Raw genomic sequence first — 20,446 nt, 5'->3', positions numbered from 1 at the left:
GCCCTGGGGCCCCCCTCCCCCCTGGACTTTGGACCTGCAGATGGAATGCACTGTGCTCCTTTGAGTGCACCGGGCACCTCCCTTAGACCCTTAGTGACCGCTGCAAGGGCGGGTGGTGGCTGTGGGAACGGGAGGCAGGGAGGGCGTGGCGGGTGAGTCACCTGTCACCTATGCAGGAGGTGCCCCTGAGGAGCTGTTTGGCATGGCTGTTGGGTCATGTATTTAATAAACTAAAGAACAGTCATGCTCTCTGAATGTGTCATCATGAAACATTTTACCATCTGTCTCAACAATGCAATCAAGTTGGAGTTTATAAACCAAAAACGTTATGGAAGGAATCATAAGTTTTAAAACCTCAGGAAGCATCCCGTTTGGCGTTCCATGCTTAATCTTTAATCAGCGGTTGGCATTTCTCTAACAACGGCCTCTTCTTGACACAGCGGCTTCTGGAGTTTACTGTTCAGAGTAGTCGAAGTCTCAAAGGAGTTGAATGTTCTTACTTTATTTTTTCTTTTTTTCTAATATTCTAATAACGTTAACCATGCAGGAAAGGCTTTGAGCAGGAGTTGCTTTGTCCCTCAGTAATCACTTGTATTTGAAATTAGGGCTTATGTTACTATTTTTTGATAGAATAATAGTAATCGGCCCAGGGTAACCTCTCAGAAGAAAAGATGTTACTCTGGTTGAGGCATCCACTAGACTGGACATTGGATTCTTGCACATAATCTTAATCCCTGGGGAAACACTAAGTGTGTGCTCTGTCCACCCTAGCGGTCCTTAAAGAAAGAAGGGGTGATAACTTGTGCAGATATTACAAGTGAGATATATCCCATGCTTATCCAGGCTCTTTGACTTTGAACTCGGATATCTGAGGAGCGGCAGGGTCTTTAGAGAACATTTGAGCCGCGGAAGCCGAGGCTGACAGTTCGCCCACATGGCCAGCCCACGGTCTCTTCCCGGGGTAGCCACGGGAAACACGTGTTGTTCAAATTCCTCTTTGTGGACGTCTGAGGGTCACAGGCCCGTCCCAAGCGAGTGTGAAGAACACATCACTGTGCGCGTGCACTAGAGAAATACACGATTCCGTGGCGAGCAGGGTTCCAGCACCTTGTTGGTCATTCCCACCCTGGTGCTGAGCAGGCATGCCTGGCCCCGTCCTCCTCCCAGGCCGTGAGAGTCCGCACAGAGCATGGACTCCGTGGAAGTCTTCTTCCTGGACGTCCTGAGTGAGCCAGGCCTCGCCATGTGCAGGCTGCTCCCTGGGGGCACGGCCAGACCACTGCGGCCCGGGATCGCTGGGCCAGGACCACTGATCTCAGCGCAGGAGTGGGACTTTCACTGTGTCCAGGGGGACCCAAGTGCCGGCCGCTGTGGTCAGTGCCACACTGGGCCAGGGTCTCTGGAAGCTAACGTCCTTCCGGAAGGAGAGCCGAGACTCCTGGAAGCTGCTCTAACTTTTCAAGTCGTTAGACTCACAGTCAGTGGTCGCGGTCTCCTCCCGTCCTGGGAGGGCTGATGGCACGCCGGGGCACTGGGTTCACCCGTAGGAAGCGTGTCTAGAGCATGGACTCGCCCGCTTCCTAGAAGAGGTCATCTCCCACCACTGTGCCCATGTCAGGGAGTCCACCGTCCTGGCACGCAGGGGGTGCTGTGAATATCTGAAAATGCATAATGAAAGATTTTCCACTGTTGATCATTGATCTTTGTCTCTTTTCTAATGAAAGCAATATGATTGATGGTATTGTTCTCTTAGCACAGCTCACTGCCCCCTTTTGTGTCTGTGACGCTGGGGACAGCGTATTCCATAGGAGGGAGGGGTGTGGGGCGGGCCTGTCCTTCCAGCAGGGAGGACCGTTCTCACGTGTGAAGGTTGCCCGAGTTGTGAGTACACAGGACCGGGCCGTGTTGTTCCCGTTGGCGTGTGTGGGTCTCGAGTCTGTGCGGGAGGGTCTGCGGGTCACGACGGTTCCACGTCTCTCCCCGACGGGTGTGCCGCGCACCCGAGCAGGTTCCAGACGGAGGTGAACTACGACACGCTGGAGGTGAGGGACGGGCCGGCCGGGACGTCCCCGCTGATCGGCGAGTACCACGGCACGCAGGCCCCGCAGTTCCTCCTCAGCACCGGCAACGCCCTGCGCCTGCTCTTCACCACGGACAGCAGCCGGGCCAGCGTGGGCTTCCTCATCCGCTACGAGAGTGAGTCCATCCGCGCCCCCATGTCCCCGTCCCCATCATCATCCCTGTCCTCGTCCCCGTCATCATCCCCGTCCCCGTCCCTGTCCCCATCATCATCCCCGTCCCCATCCCCATCATCCTCGTCCCGTCCTCGTCCCCATCATCATCCCCGTCATCATCCCCGTCCCCGTCCCCATCATCATCCCCGTCATCATCCCCGTCCCCGTCATCATCCCCGTCCCCGTCCCCATCATCATCCCCGTCCCCGTCCCCGTCATCATCCCCGTCCCCGTCCCCGTCATCATCCCCGTCCCCGTCCCTGTCATCATCCCCGTCCCCGTCCCCATCATCATCCCCGTCATCATCCCCGTCCCTGTCCCTGTCCCCATCATCATCCCCGTCATCATCCCCGTCCCCGTCATCATCCCCGTCCCCGTCCCCGTCATCATCCCCGTCCCCGTCCCCGTCATCATCCCCGTCCCCGTCCCCGTCATCATCCCCGTCCCCGTCATCATCCCCATCCCCGTCCCCATCATCATCCCCGTCCCCGTCCCCATCATCATCCCCGTCCCCGTCATCATCCCCATCCCCGTCCCCGTCATCATCCCCGTCCCCGTCCCCATCATCATCCCCGTCCCCGTCCCCATCATCATCCCCGTCATCATCCCCATCCCCGTCCCTGTCATCATCCCCGTCCCCGTCCCCGTCATCATCCCCGTCCCCGTCCCCATCATCATCCCCGTCCCCGTCCCCATCATCATCCCCGTCATCATCCCCATCCCCGTCCCTGTCATCATCCCCGTCCCCGTCCCCGTCGTCATCCCCGTCCCCGTCATCATCCTCGTCCCCGTCCCTGTCCCCATCATCATCCCCGTCCCCGTCCCCATCATCGTCCCCGTCCCCATCATCATCTCCGTCCCCGTCCCCATCATCATCCCCGTCCCCGTCCCCGTCATCGTCCCCGTCCCCATCATCATCCCTGTCCCTGTCCCCATCATCATCCCCGTCCCCGTCCCCATCATCATCCCCGTCCCCGTCCCCATCATCATCCCCGTCCCGATCATCATCCCCGTCCCCATCATCATCCCCGTCCCCGTCCCTGTCCCCATCATCATCCCCGTCCCCGTCCCCATCATCGTCCCCGTCCCCGTCATCATCCCTGTCCCCATCATCATCCCCGCCCCATCCCCATCATCATCCTCGTCCCCGTCCCCATCATCATCCCCGTCCCCGTCCCCGTCCCCATCATCATCCCCGTCCTCGTCCTGTCCTCGTCCCCGCCCAGGTGCCCGCTCAGCCGGGACGCACGGGCTTGTTTCCAGCCTGCAGGTGACCTGGCACCACGCGGTCCTGAGATCTCTCCCTTGTGACCCAGAGAGCAGCCTGGGGTGGGGGGTGTTTACCTGAAAACTCCACAAGTCATCCTAGTTTATTATAAAGTAAAGTAAAAAAATAATTAAAGCAATGAAATGTCTTTTTACCACAGAATGTAGTAATAGATTTTTAAAATATATCTATTGGCCAAAGGAGCTACCTGGGCATGTCACTAAGATTATAGATCCTAGGTGATGTTTTTTGCTAGAAAAATGTGATTTGGGAAAGACTGGTACCGGCTAGGATGCAGAAACAAGTTCTAATGGGCAGAAAATGTGTAACTAAAGAGGAAATGAAATCATAGCTGAAGTGACAGGAACTGTTCACATCAACAGTTGTTATAAATATCTAAGGGCAGTTGTTGGACATAGTGGAAAACAGTTGCTAACCTGCTACATGACAGCGTGTTCTGTGAGGTCACCCGGGTTCAAGTAGATCTGCCCGTTTGTTTTCGTAAAACCAGCAGCTGCCCTGTGATGGCCTTTCCGTCATCTTCACCAAAGTGGGCAGTGCGGGGCACTCATGCCAGGTGCCAAATGTGCACCTTCTGGCAATGCTGAAACCAACAGGAAGTTCTGGAAGGTCCAAAACGACCCCCAGGTTTGACCGTTTGATGGAAGGACTCAAAGAGCCCACGGAAATCTGTCACTCACGGTGGCTTTCATTGTGGAAAAATGCACCGCGTCGAGTCTGAGGATGGGATCTGACGGGGGGTCCGAACTTGGAGCTTCCGGTGGTCTCCTCCCCCCAGGGTCTCCTCCCCCCAGGGTCTCCTCCCCCCAGGGAGTCCTGAATGGTGCCCCCTTCTCCAAGTCATGACATGTGACAATGTGCATGGTGCACTGCCCAGCAGAGAGAGTCACTGTTGAGTCATAACTGTCATGTTCTGACCTTACTTACTGTGAGGTTCTGTAGAGCCACAATGTATTTATTTCTTTGCATTCAGAAACATCATAATGATCGTCTGTTTCCTTCTTCCCATTTTTCTTATTTTTAAAATCTGTGCTATTCTAAAAATAATAAAGAGGAATGTTAGAGACAGGAAAAGAAGTGGTTATGATGACACGATCATGATTACTTATACCACACGTTACCTCTGAACATCTTTTAGCACAGGCTAATTATAGATATCTTGAAAGCAGCTGACTTCAGCACAAATTTGAAAGAAGAAAAAAAAAGGATGGAGTTATGGAGTGCAATTTTAGAAAATCAAAACTCTGGTGCAGTTTTAATACACAGTGTATGTGTGTGGGCTTGGGGGTCTGCTCGCCTCTCCCCGAAACCTGCAGGGTGACTGGACAGAATCTGCAATATACACTATAAAAAGCAGGAGGGGGTTCGGGATGGAGATAGAAGTGGAGAAGACACTGAGGCTTCATTTAGTGTGTCTTTGTTGATTTTCAAATGGAGAAAAGAAAACTCAGGTTTGCACTATGAGGTATCATCTGGCCAATAGCATAACAATGACAGATGTCTCTGCAGCACACCATGGTCAGATATTAGAAGACGTACCATTTTTCGTAATTAGACGATTGAGTTCGCTGGCACACTTCTGCAGGTCTGATGTGTCTGGGGGTCTTTCACATGGATGATGGAGATGATTGAGTTCACTGGCACACTTCTGCAGGTCTGATGTGTCTGGGGGTCTTTCACATGGATGATGGGGATGATTGAGTTCGCTGGCACACTTCTGCAGGTCTGATGTGTCTGGGGGTCTTTCACAGGGATGACGGAGATGATTGAGTTCGCTGGCACACTTCTGCAGGTCTGATGTGTCTGGGGGTCTTTCACATGGATGACGGAGATGATTGAGTTCGCTGGCACACTTCTGCAGGTCTGATGTGTCTGGGAGTCTTTCACATGGATGACAGCATGACCAGGAAGGGTCCTCACACCACGATCTTTTTCCCTCTGGGCGTTTAGGTGTGACTCTGGAATCAGACTCGTGTCTCGACCCGGGGATCCCCGTGAATGGCCGCCGGCATGGCAGTAACTTTGGCATCAGGTCGACAGTGACGTTCAGCTGCGACCCTGGGTACACGCTCAGTGACGACGAGCCGCTGGTGTGTGAGAGGAACCACCAATGGAACCACGCGCTGCCCAGCTGTGACGGTAGGCGCGGCGTGGGGAAGCCCTGCATCCTAAAGAGATGCGGAGGCGTGGGAGTTGAGACCGAGTGAGCGGTAAATGCGTTTCAGGGTTTGGTATGATACGACTGAGTGGGGTTTCCATTTGATGAGGTGGGCACCCTAAAACCTATCCCTCTTAAACATTTGAAATCTGCCTACAACTTTTTTTTTTTCTAATAGGCAGGGCATTGTTTTAGAAAGGAAAAGAGAAATTATGGGTTGTCCTTCAAACGATTCTCCCCAAACTATCAAATGTACCGAGCTGAGTAACGTACACATGCACATGGCATTTACTGAAGCCAGCATGTGAGACATTGTAGCAAATCAGGCAGAGACTACATTGTAGTCCTAATTTTACCCTGACCCAGGACAGAGAGCTTCCTCTAGGTCTGAGCGGCTTGTCCTGTTTCCTCTGACCTCACCTGTGGCCAGGCTCTGCTCCCAGGAAGGGGCAGACGGCGCGCAGGAGACCCCAAGGGGCTTTATGTACACCCAGCATGGCCGGTACCCTGCACAGATCTGCTCTCGGAAATCTCAGGGTGATAAGTCCTGACCACGCTGGTTACAGTGTAGCTCGACTGTGTGTTGTTCAGTGTATTGTTGTAACAACAAGGTCAACACATATGCTACCTGTAATGGTTTGCAAGCCGAAGTCAGGGCTTTGCCTTTGGCTGTGGCTATAACCACAGTGTAACACTGGTTCTGTGTAAAAGGATATATATATTAGCCTGACCTGTGGTGGTGCAGAGGACAAAGCATCACCCTGGAATGCTGAGGTCGCTGGTTCAAAACCCTGGGCTTGCCTGGTCAAGGCACATAGGGGAGTTGATGCTTCCTGCTCCTCCTCCTCTCTCTCTCTCTCTCTCTCTCAAAATGAATAAATGAAAATCTTTAAAAGAAAAAATATATATATTTGCATTTTCAGTGTTTTGTGCAGGCGAACCCTTTCCATTCAAGCCCAGTGTATGCATTCATGAAACGCCTTGACCTTGCCTCTCTGCAGGGAGGCGCCACAAGCAGTTGGGCTGATGGGGCGTGCAGGCTGCACAGGGTCAAGCTCTCTGACCTCGGTCAGCAGGATGAACCCAAACGGTAGCAGGGACTTGGAGAGAGAACCTGCAAGGTGGGGGCGGGCAGCGTAGAGTGGCTAGAGGCTGTCTCAGGACGCAGGGAGTGGGCAGACAGCAGAGCCGGGCTGCTGGTCCACACTGGGCAGTGGTCGGGTGAAAAAGTGGTGTGCACACACAGATGATTTTTTCACTGTTTTGACACCATTTTCCTATTTACTAATCTCATATGAGCTATTCGTATAGAAGTATATGCACTGCAGCAGATGACTAGGAACTTAATGATTCGTCAAATATATATATATATTCCTAACTCTAGTCATATGTCAATTCGGTGAAAGAATGTGGCAGACATCATCCAGAAAAATACAGTATATATAATATGTAAATATATATGAATCTACACCATGAACTATGAGTGTCTAGCCCGCACGGTCCCTGTGTGGTGATTTATCAGAGGTGACTGCCCGCACGCAAAAGCAAGTGAGAGGAAGCAAAGACTTGGGACAGTGGTTTGCAAAAGTCATTCTGGGAAGGTGTGTCTTTTCATTTTCATCCTTTTAAACATTGGAATTTAAACTTAAAAATAATTTATCACTTTAAGAAATACCTAGTAAACCATACTATAAATAAGTTTACCTGCTGAAAACATAATTAATACTTAACTAGTATACAAAGGCCCAGGAAAGTCAAGACAGGACAACTTACTCAGCATCAGAAATATTACTTAACATTGTTTGGAAGATCCTAACTGAGGAAGAAATTTAATAAGATCATATAAATATTAGGAAGAGAATAAAATAAACTTTTAGCAATAATAAGGGTTCAGGAGGGGACTCCATCAGCATAACAACAGATTGTCACATGGGGTATAACATATATATCTATATATCTATATCTATAGATATCTATTGATATAGATATATAGATATAGGCCAGGTATAAACATATTTAACAAATGATGTTGTTTATTTTTATTTTTAAAAACTAGAAGTTTACAATAGAATACAAGATAATACCAGAATAAATGGAAATACTATACTATGTTTTTGATGAGAAGAATGAAAATTAAATGTACACATTTTCTACTAATAAAGGTTTAAATTCAGTGAACTCTAATTCAAAATAATTTGAATGTTTATTAACTATTTATAGACATTTAAAATGAATCTGAAATGTCCCAGTTGTCAGGGAGTCAGGCGAGAGAGATTCCGTCTTGTTCTTAAGAGGTTCAGCCTTTTTTTTTTTTTTTTTGTATTTTTCCGAAGCTGGAAACGGGGAGAGACAGTCAGACAGACTCCCGCATGCGCCCGACCGGGATCCACCCAGCACGCCCACCAGGGGCAACACTCTGCCCACCAGGGGGCGATGCTCTGTTCTTCTGGGGCGTCGCTCTGTCGCGACCAGAGCCACTCTAGCACCTGGGGCAGAGGCCAAGGAGCCAACCCCAGCGCCCGGGCCATCCTTGCTCCAATGGAGCCTTGGCTGTGGGACGGGACGAGAGAGACAGAGAGGAAGGAGGGGGGGAGGGGGGGAGAAGCAGATGGGCGCTTCTCCTGTGTGCCCTGGCCAGGAATCGAACCCGGGACCCCTGCACGCCAGGCTGACGCTCTACCGCTGAGCCAACTGGCCAGGGCCGAGGTTCAGCCTTTTTGCTCTTCTAGGTCCTTTAACTGATTGGACGAGGCCCACCCACATCAGGGAGGGCAATCTGCTTTACCCTGTCTGCTGAGTCAGTGTTAATCTCGTCTAAACACACCCTCACGGACACAGCCAGAGTAATGTTTGACCACATGTGTGGGCAGCCTGGTCGAGTCAACACATAAATTGCCGTCACAAGGTGGGCTCTGCTTTAGCGGCCGTGCCTTCCTCTGTCACTTTTCTGGGTTTTGTACGATTTGGGAAACTGTCGATGAACTGGCGTATTACAGTTACGAGATAAAGTTTTGGTTTTGTGTTAGTGTTCCTGGAGGTGATATTAAATATTCCTAAATTGCCTGGCACATTCAGTGGCACTTGAAACGTGTTGTACTCTGGCAGTCGTGCGCGGGCACCACAGTAACACTCTCTCTCACTCTGAAGCCCTGTGTGGAGGCTACATCCATGGAAAGAGCGGGACGGTCCTCTCGCCCGGGTTTCCAGACTTCTACCCAAACTCCCTGAACTGCACCTGGACCATCGAAGTGTCTCATGGAAAAGGTAAGACTGTGACACGGATCTCAACCAGACAGAATAACTAACCAGATAGAAGTAAGGGGGGGTAGGTAGTAATGTAAGAGTGAGTAAAATAACAGATTTCATCACATGTGTATCTGTTAGTTTTTACATTTTATATGATTTAGAAGGACAATGGACTTGAAACAATTAGTGCTACCAGCAAATGTCGATTTTTCTTCACTCTGTTTATCAGATTGCCTGGATGGATGCGTGTGAATATGAGCTTGAAAAGTAGGAATTAGGGTCAGAAAATGAGGCATAGAGTGAATAAAATATGACTATTGAGTAAATAAAAGGAAATAAGAAGAAATGAACTTTCTGACTTTCACAATAGATACCTTTCTTCCCGCCTTGTCATCTAAGTCACCCGACATCGTCACCATCATAGATCCTGTGTCTTCACATAACCCAGGGTGACTCACTTTATAGACGAGCATGCTCAAGACCAGGAGAGTGTTCATTTTCTACAAGAAACGTCGTTCATGAACACTTGATTTAGGAACGTCTCCTGCTTTTTTTTTTTTTTTTTTTTTAACTTTTGTGTATCTAAACTTGTCATTTTAAACAAAATAATTTGGCACTTTGATCACATGAACTCTGCTCGATGTGGCTTGTTCTGTTACGTTGTGATGAGTTACACGGTGCCCTCAGAAATGCGTTTTAAAGAAGAGTGTTTTGCCTTGAAGAAAATGGAGAACAAAAAGAGAAACAAATTATGAGTGGCCAAGGTGTTGTCATCATAAATATAAGTAATTTTATCAAAGAGAACCCAGTCATAGTGAATTTTATGTATTTGGTTCTGGTTATCCAGAAACTATACTGTGTGGGTGTGGCTGATCAGAGAACACAAGAATTAGAAGCAGATAAACTCTGATTTTTGAAGACGTCTCCCCTCAGTTGCGTGACTGTGTGCTGGGCACCCTAGCTGAGATTCTCTAGAGGGCAGTTGTTTAATGTAAATGGAAAAGTTATCTCGTCCTCCATTCCCAAAGGTCTGCGTAAGGGTCTAGGGGCCGTTCTTCATGCAGATGATTATAAACGCCTGCTGTGTTTTACTTCTCTGTGTCTATATGTCTGTGTCTGTATCACTGTCTGTGTCTGTAGCTCTCTACACAGCTGTGTCTCTATGTCTGTGTCTGTATCACTGTCTGTGTCTGTAGCTCTCTACACAGCTGTGTCTCTATCTAGGTCTGTGTCTGTATCACTGTCTGTGTCTGTAGCTCTCTACACAGCTGTGTCTCTATCTAGGTCTGTGTCTGTATCACTGTCTGTGTCTGTAGCTCTCTACACAGCTGTGTCTCTATGTCTGTGTCTGTATCACTGTCTGTGTCTGTAGCTATCTACACAGCTGTGTCTCTATCTAGGTCTGTGTCTGTATCACTGTCTGTGTCTGTAGCTATCTACACAGCTGTGTCTCTATCTAGGTCTGTGTCTGTATCACTGTCTGTGTCTGTAGCTCTCTACACAGCTGTGTCTCTATGTCTGTGTCTGTATCACTGTCTGTGTCTGTAGCTCTCTACACAGCTGTGTCTCTATGTCTGTGTCTGTATCACTGTCTGTGTCTGTAGCTCTCTACACAGCTGTGTCTCTATGTCTGTGTCTATATCACTGTCTGTGTCTGTAGCTCTCTACACAGCTGTGTCTCTAGGTCTGTGTCTGTATCACTGTCTGTGTCTGTAGCTCTCTACACAGCTGTGTCTATATGTCTGTGTCTGTATCACTGTCTGTGTCTGTAGCTATCTACACAGCTGTGTCTATATGTCTGTGTCTGTATCACTGTCTGTGTCTGTAGCTCTCTACACAGCTGTGTCTCTATGTCTGTATCACTGTCTGTGTCTGTAGCTATCTACACAGCTGTGTCTCTATGTCTGTGTCTGTATCACTGTCTGTGTCTGTAGCTATCTACATAGCTGTGTCTCTATCTAGGTCTGTGTCTGTATCACTATCTGTGTCTGTAGCTCTCTACACAGCTGTGTCTCTATCTAGGTCTGTGTCTATGTCTGTGCCAATGTCACCTGATGTCTCTATGTCTACATCTGTGTCTGCATCTGTCTGTCTATAGCTGTATCTGTCTATGTATACAGTATACTATGTATCAGTGTCTCTATCTACACTAATCTATATCTTGACTCACATACACTGAAGCATGTGTTCATTGTTGCAGTTCATCGCACTTACTTTCTTCATTTCTAAGGTCACTCTCTTTCTCATCACTGTCTGTATCTTGTCCAAACTTCAGCGAGCGTCAGGTTTGCGTCCGACGGCGAACCCGGCCTCTGCAGGCCGGAGGGGTCGCCCTTCCCTGCCCCCACCCTGCTGTCCCGCCCTCTGCAGGCCGGAGGGGTCGCCCTTCCCTGCCCCCACCCCGCTGCCCCGCCCTCTGCAGGCCGGAGGGATCGCCCTTCCCTGCGCCCACCCTGCTGTCCCGCCCTCTGCAGGCCGGAGGGGTCGCCCTTCCCTGCCCCCACCCCGCTGCCCCGCCCTCACGCCTCTTTCTCGGCCTGGTTTCCAGGCGTCCAGATGTCGTTCCACACCTTCCACCTGGAGAGCTCCCACGACTACCTGCTGGTCACGGAGGACGGCAGCTTCTCGGAGCCCGTGGCCCGGCTCACGGGCTCGGTGCTGCCGCACACCATCAAGGCCGGCTTGTTCGGGAACTTCACGGCCCAGCTGCGGTTCATCTCGGACTTCTCCATCTCCTACGAGGGCTTCAACATCACGTTCTCAGGTGTGTGGGGCTCTCCCGCCGGGTCTGGTCACAGCAGTGCCGTGTGGGCGTGCGTGTGTGTGCACGCGTGTGGGTGTGTACGTGATTACACTGAGTGGCCGGCAGAGCTGACAGATAAGCATTAGTTGGTGGGAGGAGGAGGCTGAACGTCTTTGAAACGAGAAAAGCGCCGTCTGCGTGTCGTCCGGAAAACACCGCTTTGCCGACACTCGGGAGAGTTGTGAGGTCTGTTTCCTGGAAGGCCTCCTCCCTCACTCTCGTCGTCAGTGTTGTCACAGCCCTGCTGGAGGCACACTGGGGACCTCTGGGCTCTCATCGTCTGGGGACCTCCTGCCAGCCCAGCGGATGGAGGTCGTGCTTGGATTCACGTTTAGTTTGGAAACGAGGATGAACACACGCAAACGAGAATGAGACTGGGTCTGCGTCAGCACAACCGCACAGAACACATCGCTGCTCCAACACCCAGTAACCTTCGTTGTTGTTGTTACATTATACAGATAACGTTGGTGAGGGGTTTACGTGTATAGTTTCAGGCCTTCTGGGCGTGGTGAAGTTGTTTCACCTGAATGGTTCTTTGCATGGTGTTAACATTTACTTTTTGTAGAGATGGAAACGAGAACAAACTTAACTGACCAAACACGTTCGAGACAGATTCACACACACGAGTGACTGGGGTCCGAGGAGCAGGCAGCCCGCCCACAGGACAGGACTCCCGCGGGGCCGAGGCCCGGGCTGCGGCAGCCGTGTTCCTGCGCCCGCACCGCCCACGGGACGGGACTCCCGCGTGGGGCCGAGGCCCGGGCTGCGGCAGCCGTGTTCCTGCGCCCGCACCGCCCACGGGACGGGACTCCCGCGGGGCCGAGGCCGGGCTGCGGCGGCCGTGTTCCTGCGCCCGCACCGCCCACGGGACAGGGACTCCTGCGGGGCCGAGGCCCAGAATGCGGCGGCCGTGTTCCTGCGCCCGCACCGCCCACGGGACGGGACCCCCTGCGGGGCCGAGGCCGGGCTGCGGCGGCCGTGTTCCTGCGCCCGCACCGCCCACGGGACAGGGACTCCCGCGTGGGGCTGAGGCCCGGGCTGCGGCAGCCGTGTTCCTGCGCCCGCAGCGCCCACGGGACGGGACTCCCGCGGGGCCGAGGCCCGGGCTGCGGCGGCCGTGCTCCTGCGCCTGCGCAGTGTCTGCGATGCTCTGAAAGGGAACGTGTCCCCGCCCCGCCCCTCACGGCCCTGAGTGAACGTCGTTTTCACAAGGTGGCTCCTGCATCCGTCAGCACAGGGTCTCCTCCACACATCGGCTCCTGTAAGTTCCTTAGTGACGTCAGATGCCGCATAGAGGAGCCTTCGTTCTGACGTCGGAGCACTTCCGGCATCTCCTGCTCTGACACTGACGCCCCGATGGGAGGTTTGTGACCCGGACCCTCCACGTTCCTGACAGCGCCTGCGTCCCCACACCTGGCACCTCATCGGCATTCGTTACTTACTACCTGGTGCACGGCCACCAACAATATACAAAACGAGAAGCCATCCTTCTTTTCAGCCTCCTGGAGGCGTGATTGACGAGTGTGAAGTACTCTCTCAAAGATCAAGTCTCACCCGCCTGTATGATGCTCCGGACAGCTGTGCCCTCCCAGCAGTGATGAGCAGCTGCCCTTGATTTTAATCTGACTCAGCTGATTTTTTCTTCTCTGGTGTTTCACTGGATTAGGCAAGCTTTGAGGATAGACTGCTTGGTTCCGTGGTCATTTGCCGTCATCAGTGGTAATCATAAAATTGGCCACTTCGTGTATTAGAGACTTAAACCTTCCTAACCACTGATACCTAAATGCTTCCCCACTCTGGATAGAGTCTTCCGTGGTGGCACTTGGTCAGCATGGCCTGTGACAACGCCCCTGCCCTCTTACCCACTTCCTTCACCACCCACGATGAGCTGAGCTAGAGTCCTCCAGGGCAGAGGGAGCCGGGATGGTGCCGAGTTAGAGTCCTCCAGGGCAGAGGGTGTGAGGGATGGCACCAAGTTAGAGTCCTCCAGGACAGAGGGTGTGAGGGATGGCACCAAGCTAGAGTCCTCCAGGGCAGAGGGTGTGAGGGATGGCACTGAGTTAGAGTCCTCCAGGGCAGAGGGTGTGAGGGATGGCACCGAGCTAGAGTCCTCCAGGGCAGAGGGAGTGAGGGATGGCACCGAGCTAGAGTCCTCCAGGGCAGAGGGAGCCAGGACGACACAGAGCTAGAGTCCTCCAGGGCAGAGGGAGCCGAGATGGCGCCGAGCTAGAGTCCTCCAGGGCAGAGGGAGCCAGGACGACACAGAGCTAGAGTCCTCCAGGGCAGAGGGAGTGAGGGATGGCACCGAGCTAGAGTCCTCCAGGGCAGAGGGTGTGAGGGATGGCACCGAGCTAGAGTCCTCCAGGGCAGAGGGAGCCAGGACGACACAGAGCTAGAGTCCTCCAGGGCAGAGGGTGTGAGGGATGGCACCGAGCTAGAGTCCTCCAGGGCAGAGGGTGTGAGGGATGGCACCGAGCTAGAGTCCTCCAGGGCAGAGGGTGTGAGGGATGGCACCGAGCTAGAGTCCTCCAGGGCAGAGGGTGTGAGGGATGGCACCGAGCTAGAGTCCTCCAGGGCAGAGGGAGTGAGGGATGGCACCGAGCTAGAGTCCTCCAGGGCAGAGGGTGTGAGGGATGGCACCGAGCTAGAGTCCTCCAGGGCAGAGGGTGTGCGGGATGGCACCGAGCTAGAGTCCTCCAGGGCAGAGGGTGTGAGGGATGGCACCGAGCTAGAGTCCTCCAGGGCAGAGGGTGTGAGGGATGGCACCGAGCTAGAGTCCTCCAGGGCAGAGGGAGTGAGGGATGGCACCGAGCTAGAGTCCTCCAGGGCAGAGGGAGTGAGGGATGGCACCGAGCTAGAGTCCTCCAGGGCAGAGGGTGTGAGGGATGGCACCGAGCTAGAGTCCTCCAGGGCAGAGGGTGTGAGGGATGGCGCCGAGCTAGAGTCCTCCAGGGCAGAGGGAGCCGGGGTGGCACCGAGCTAGAGTCCTCCAGGGCAGAGGGAGCCGGGATGGCGCCGAGCTAGAGTCCTCCAGGGCAGAGGGTGTGAGGGATGGCACCGAGCTAGAGTCCTCCAGGGCAGAGGGTGTGAGGGATGGCACCGAGCTAGAGTCCTCCAGGGCAGAGGGAGCCGGGGTGGCACCGAGCTCAGGGCCGTGCTGCAGACACCTCTCTCGGGTCTACGCGCTTCCCCGTGTCTCACCCTGCTGCTCCCGGCTCAGAGCTCGCCGTCCATCCGCCCTCTGATTCCCGAGTATCGTATCTAAGCTCCGGAGCTCTCTGTTTTTGTAAATTTCCTAAACACAAGCAAGCAAATGCCAGGTTAAAAAAAAAAAAGGACTGGACTTTTCAGGGTCTTCGTAGCCTTGGGTGTGGAGGGCGGAGAGGTTTGAAAATCCTGCCAAATGTTACAGTTCACAGGGTAACAGTTTCGAACACGTGGAAGGATCCGTTTGCTCATGTGTTCAGTTCCATCAGTATTGTGTCAGACACACGCTCAGGCAGTGTCCTTAAAAAAAATACATCTTTGTGCAAAGCCCATTTTAAAAGTGGATGTGCTCCTTAGATAAAGCTAAAGGAATCGCTCCCTCTGGGGAAATTTCCCCTTGAGACCGGGCTGCACACCATCACGGTGACACTAATAGGAAGCACTTGACTGCTAAGTGTTCAGATAAGTAGAAACTTCATTATGCAAATGGAGCGCTTGCCCTCCTGGGGACTTTCCTCTTGTTGCTTAGACATTAGTATGCTTGTATGCCTGCTTTTTTGCCATTCTCCTGTTAGTCCAGTTAGTTCCTGCCTTTCTCAGAGGTTTTATGAAAGCCTTGTTTCCTGAGGACGTCTCCCAGTCAGCCCCCCCCGCCCCGCCCCAGACACTAACTCGAGCACCGTGGAGAAGACCCCCATGTCTCAGTGTGTCACAAGGAGTCCTGCACGGTCCCCACTCTCCCCAGTGCCCACACTTGAAGGCTGACTGGCCCGTCCTTCCTGAGCAGTTTCCTAAGTTTCTAGGAGCCAGTAGGATGGTTGCCATGACGTTTCCGTAGAACGTGGCTCCCAGATGGAAGACGGGACAGGAAGGGGGAGTTCTGCGGCTCCACAAGGAGCTGTGTTTGGCAGGGATGTGGGTCACAGAAGGACTTCCACCAGCGCCACTCGCTGTCGGGGTCTGCTAGTATTTCATAGTCCATGTCTCCGTTACTCAGAGACCCTTTGAGAAGAGGACAGTGGCTAAAGTTAGCAATTAGAAATAGTAAAGTAACTTCATACTGTTCAAGTGACATTTTTTCTGATGGGTCTATTTAAAAAATACTGATGTTCACGCCATTTGTTGTGAGAGAGCTCCCAGTTATAAAGGACAGTGCCCGCCTCGAGCTGCAGCAGACCCTGTGAACGAGCGTGTGTGCACCGACGTGTCTCTAACCACGTGTTGTTTTGTCTTGGAGAAGAGGTTCTGAGTGTCCGCCCAGGTTCCCCCAGCTCTGCTCTCTCTCTGTGTCTCAGAGTACGACCTGGAGCCCTGTGACGACCCCGGCGTCCCCGCCTTCAGCCGCAGGATCGGGTTCCAGTTCGGCGTGGGGGACACGCTGACGTTCTCCTGCTTCCCCGGCTATCGCCTAGAAGGTGCCACCAAGCTTGCGTGCCTGGGTGGGGGCCGCCGTGTGTGGAGCGCACCTCTGCCAAGGTGTGTGGGTAGGTGGTCACACGCTTTCATTCCATTCATCAGCGGGGACAGGGCCCGGGCTGCGGGAGGAGGGCCAGGGCCCCTCTGCTCCCGGGAACCCTCCTGGCTGCAGTCGTCTCGCCTGGAGCGAGGTCGGCTCCTGTCAGCGCTAAAATTTCACAGTGAAAGGACAGCGAAACTCAAGTGTCTGTCATATTTTAAGGGAGGAAAGAGGCAAAGTGGCCACTGGAAACCATGCTATAATCACACCACCCCTGACATGCTGTCATCACACCCTGATACACTGTAATCACACCAGCTGACACATTGTATCCTAACAGCTGTAAATACTATGATCACACCAGCTCTGATATGCTGTCATCACACCCTGATACACTGTAATCCCACCACCTGACACATTGTATCACAACAGCCCTGCCACATTGTATCACAACAGCCCTGCTACATTGTATCACACCACCCCTGACATGCTGTAATCACACCGTGATACACTGTTATCACACCACCTGACACGTTGTATCACACCACCCCTGACATGCTGTAATCACACCGTGATACACTGTTATCACACCACCTGACACATTGTATCACACCACCCCTGACATGCTGTAATCACACCATGATACACTGTTATCACACCACCTGACACATTGTATCACAACAGCCATGCCACATTGTATCACACCACCTGTAACATACTGTAATCACACCAGCCCTGACATGCTATAATCACACCACAATATGCTGTCATCACACCACCCGACACATTATATCACAACAGCCATGCCACACTGTATCACACCACCTCTAACTTACTGTAATCACACCCCAACACACTGTTATCATACCACCTGACACATTGTATCATAATAGCCATGCCATATTGTGTCATACCACCTGTAATATACTGTCATCACACTAGCCTTGACATGCTGTAATCACACCACCCGACTCATTGTATCACAACAGCCATGCCACATTGTATTACACCACCTGTAACGTACTATAATCACACCAGCCCTAACATGCTGTAATCACACCACATCTGACACTCCATAATCATGCCAGCCCTCCCATGCTGGTTGCAATCACACCACACCCCAACACACTGTTTCACACCCCCTTCGATGGTGATGCTGAGGAGAAACGGAGTCTCCTCGTGTAGTGGTAGTGACCACAGACAACTGTAGCGTGTGTCCTTCAGTCTGACTGGCCGACTCGCGCCCTCCTGCAGCGCGGGCCCTGTGGACCTCTGCATGCTGGACGCGCTTTGCCAGCGTGTCCTTGAGGAGGTCGGGAGGTGTTTCTGGGAGCAATGAGAGACGTTACCTAGGTTCCTGGAAGGGAGGCACTGTGCTCACACAGTGGGGTTACGTTGTAGTTCCTCGGAGAACTGTGCCCTGTGGGGCGCAGGGCGGAATCCTGGGGCCGCACGGTTGAAGTTTGGTGTCCTGCCTGCACGTGCAGAGGGCCTGGGCGTCGGCCCCAGAGGTGACGTCATGTACCAGCCACTCCGGCTTGCTGCTCTGCGTGGACGTCTGTCACTGACGGTATAGACAGAAGACTGCCTGGAGTGGTAGCTCTCTGACCTGTGTGGAGATGAACCACAGTTCTCCCTGACCGTGAGACGGCCGGGTCCACGGGGCTCCAGAACACATCCCACCCAATCTCACCAGTTCATGAACTGGAGGCTGGTGGGGAAGCTGTGAGAATAAGATTCCTTAATCCTCCCAAGTACTACATCATGGTTAACTTAGTAAAACCAGCTTTTTTCACGACTGAGAATCTCATCAGTTATCAGCATTATTTAGGAATATTAGGTGATTCAAAAGGCAATGCTGTCTTTGTGTAATGTGACTGAAGCACAGACAGGTAGCCAGCTCTTCGCTGTAAAACAAGCCAGCGGACGTGGGTCCGCTGACCTTCTCACTCGCCAGGGCGCATGTCTGCATTTCTGCTCTCTGGCTTCCTGCCCACATAGGGCTTGGTGCCTTTTGGGGGGTTATTATTTTTCTTTGAGAATTGGATGCAAGTTTTGAACAATGCTTCAGGATCAACAACAACAACAACAAAAAGACCCAGTAATTACAGATCATCCTAGGAGCTTGCAGAATTCTGGAGTCCGCAGTTTCGGATCTGGAAGAACTTTGAACTCAATAATGTCAAAACGTCATTCTACAGCTGCAGCCTGAAGTGATCTACCAGTCACAATATTCCATTTGCCATCATTCTGTCCTGTCTAGCTGTATTATCTTTACACGGCTCTACTTGTTATTTGTTTTTTTTATGCTGTTGCCTATAGTATACAAGGATATGTGACTGGGGCTGAGATAACAGGTGACATTTATGGAGCCCTCACCCTGGACCAGAGAGCGCTCCGAGCCCTCACAGATGTCAGCTGACCAACTCTCCGGACCTCTCTGTGAAGTCGACTGTGATAGTGAGCCCCGTAGTACAGATGGGAAGACGGAGACACAGAAATCTCTCAGACCTTTGCCTATGGTCACACAGCCAGACTGTGGAACATGGGGTGCCCGAAACCGGGGTTCCCCAGCTGCCCGAGTGTGAAAGTGGGGGGCCTTGGGTTTGCCCTGTCTGCACGGAGCGCCCTGTATCTTGCCTACTGGCTGCAAGGACTTTTAAACAAGCAGTTTGTTCATGGCACCCGAGTCCCCGAGGGACCCATGTGGAAGCTGGGAATGTCCCTGACTGTCACTGTCCACAGCTAAGCACTGTAGTTGCTGGTTCTGAAGATAAGGTTCTGCCTCCACCAGCCCCGGTCCATCCTCTGTGCCCAGCCCTGGGAAGACTGTCACCTTTCTGTCCTGGGATTCTCCGGGGCACCAGGAAAGACACTCAGCCACCCCCGGTGCAGCGGGTCCCACAGAGGTCTGTCCGAATGCAAAGCCCATGCGTTCGTCTCCCCAACAGGACCTGTTCCATAGCTCCCACGACATTCAGAACACCCCTCCCTGGCTCGGTCCTGGACACAGCATTCATCACACACGGGCGTGTTTCTGGAACCCCTCGCTCAGCTCAGACGCACAAAGTCCACACAGGTTCAAAAATCACCATGGTTCCCTTTTACCTCGGAGCCTTTCTCCACATTGCTCCAAGTAGCAGGGGGCACCCCCATCTGTCAGGATGAACCGCACCTGTTGGGATGAGCCCCCTTGTCAGGATAAACCCCCTGTGGGATGAGCCCCCTTCTGTCAGGATGAACACCCCTCTGTTGAGATGAACCCCTCTCTGTTGAGATGAACCCCTCTCTGTTGAGATGAGCCCCCCTGTCAGGATGAACACCCCTCTTGTTGGGATGAACCCCTCTCTATCAGAGTTAACCCCCCCTGTGGGATGAGCCCCCCCGTCAGGATGAACACCCCTCTCTGTTGAGATGAACCCCTCTCTATCAGAACTAACCCCCCTGTGGGATGAGCCCCCTTCTGTCAGGATGACTCCCTTGTTCAGGAGCTCACCTCACCTGTTACCTCCCTCTTTCCCTTCCCCTCTGGCTGAGGAGGGACCCTCAGCGATAACCACCCTGTCCCATTAAACTTGTCTGCACCTTCCTGGGTCTCACTAGGCTGAGCTGGCCTTCCTGTGGGACTGCCTGGTCCCTAACCCCAGCCTGTGGCTGAGCCAGCAGGTGGTTGTCACATGAGCAGACGCTTCTCTCCCTCTTCATCTCAGAAGCGGATTTATCAACAGGCGCTGTCTGCGTGCCTTCCTTTAAAGTCGTAGACGTTACAACGGTCTCATTACGACCCAAAGTGGCCATTTCATTCTGAAGATCACAGCATGGCATCGGACCAGTGCCAGTTGAATTATGAGCATGCTGTTTTATCTTCCCTAATAAACACTTTATCTTAAGTGTAATTTCCAGTGAACACTTCAGCTGAGAACTATTTTTTTCTTATTTTCCAAGTGAGAGGAGGGGAGACAGAGAGAGAGACTCCCACATGTGCCTTCTCCGTGATCCACCCAGCAATAACTGTCTGGAGCCGATACTTTGCCCACCTGGGGCCATGCTCACA

General features: G+C 52.6%; 1 protein-coding gene across 1 annotated transcript in view; it reads left to right on the top strand.

The window, feature by feature from the left end:
• CSMD1 (CUB and Sushi multiple domains 1) overlaps positions 1–20,446 on the top strand; it is a 1,728,861-nt gene that overhangs the window by 1,366,639 nt on the left and 341,776 nt on the right. Inside the window, exons 17-21 of the mRNA XM_066382147.1 lie at positions 2,009–2,196; positions 5,473–5,661; positions 8,828–8,944; positions 11,475–11,690; positions 16,232–16,420. Coding sequence (XP_066238244.1) covers positions 2,009–2,196; positions 5,473–5,661; positions 8,828–8,944; positions 11,475–11,690; positions 16,232–16,420 — 899 coding nt within the window. The remainder of the gene's footprint in view (positions 1–2,008; positions 2,197–5,472; positions 5,662–8,827; positions 8,945–11,474; positions 11,691–16,231; positions 16,421–20,446) is intronic.

This window comes from Saccopteryx leptura, chromosome 4, assembly GCF_036850995.1.
Source record: "Saccopteryx leptura isolate mSacLep1 chromosome 4, mSacLep1_pri_phased_curated, whole genome shotgun sequence".
Taxonomy (NCBI): Eukaryota; Metazoa; Chordata; class Mammalia; order Chiroptera; family Emballonuridae; genus Saccopteryx; species Saccopteryx leptura.
This window is presented reverse-complemented; position numbering and strand designations above follow the sequence as displayed.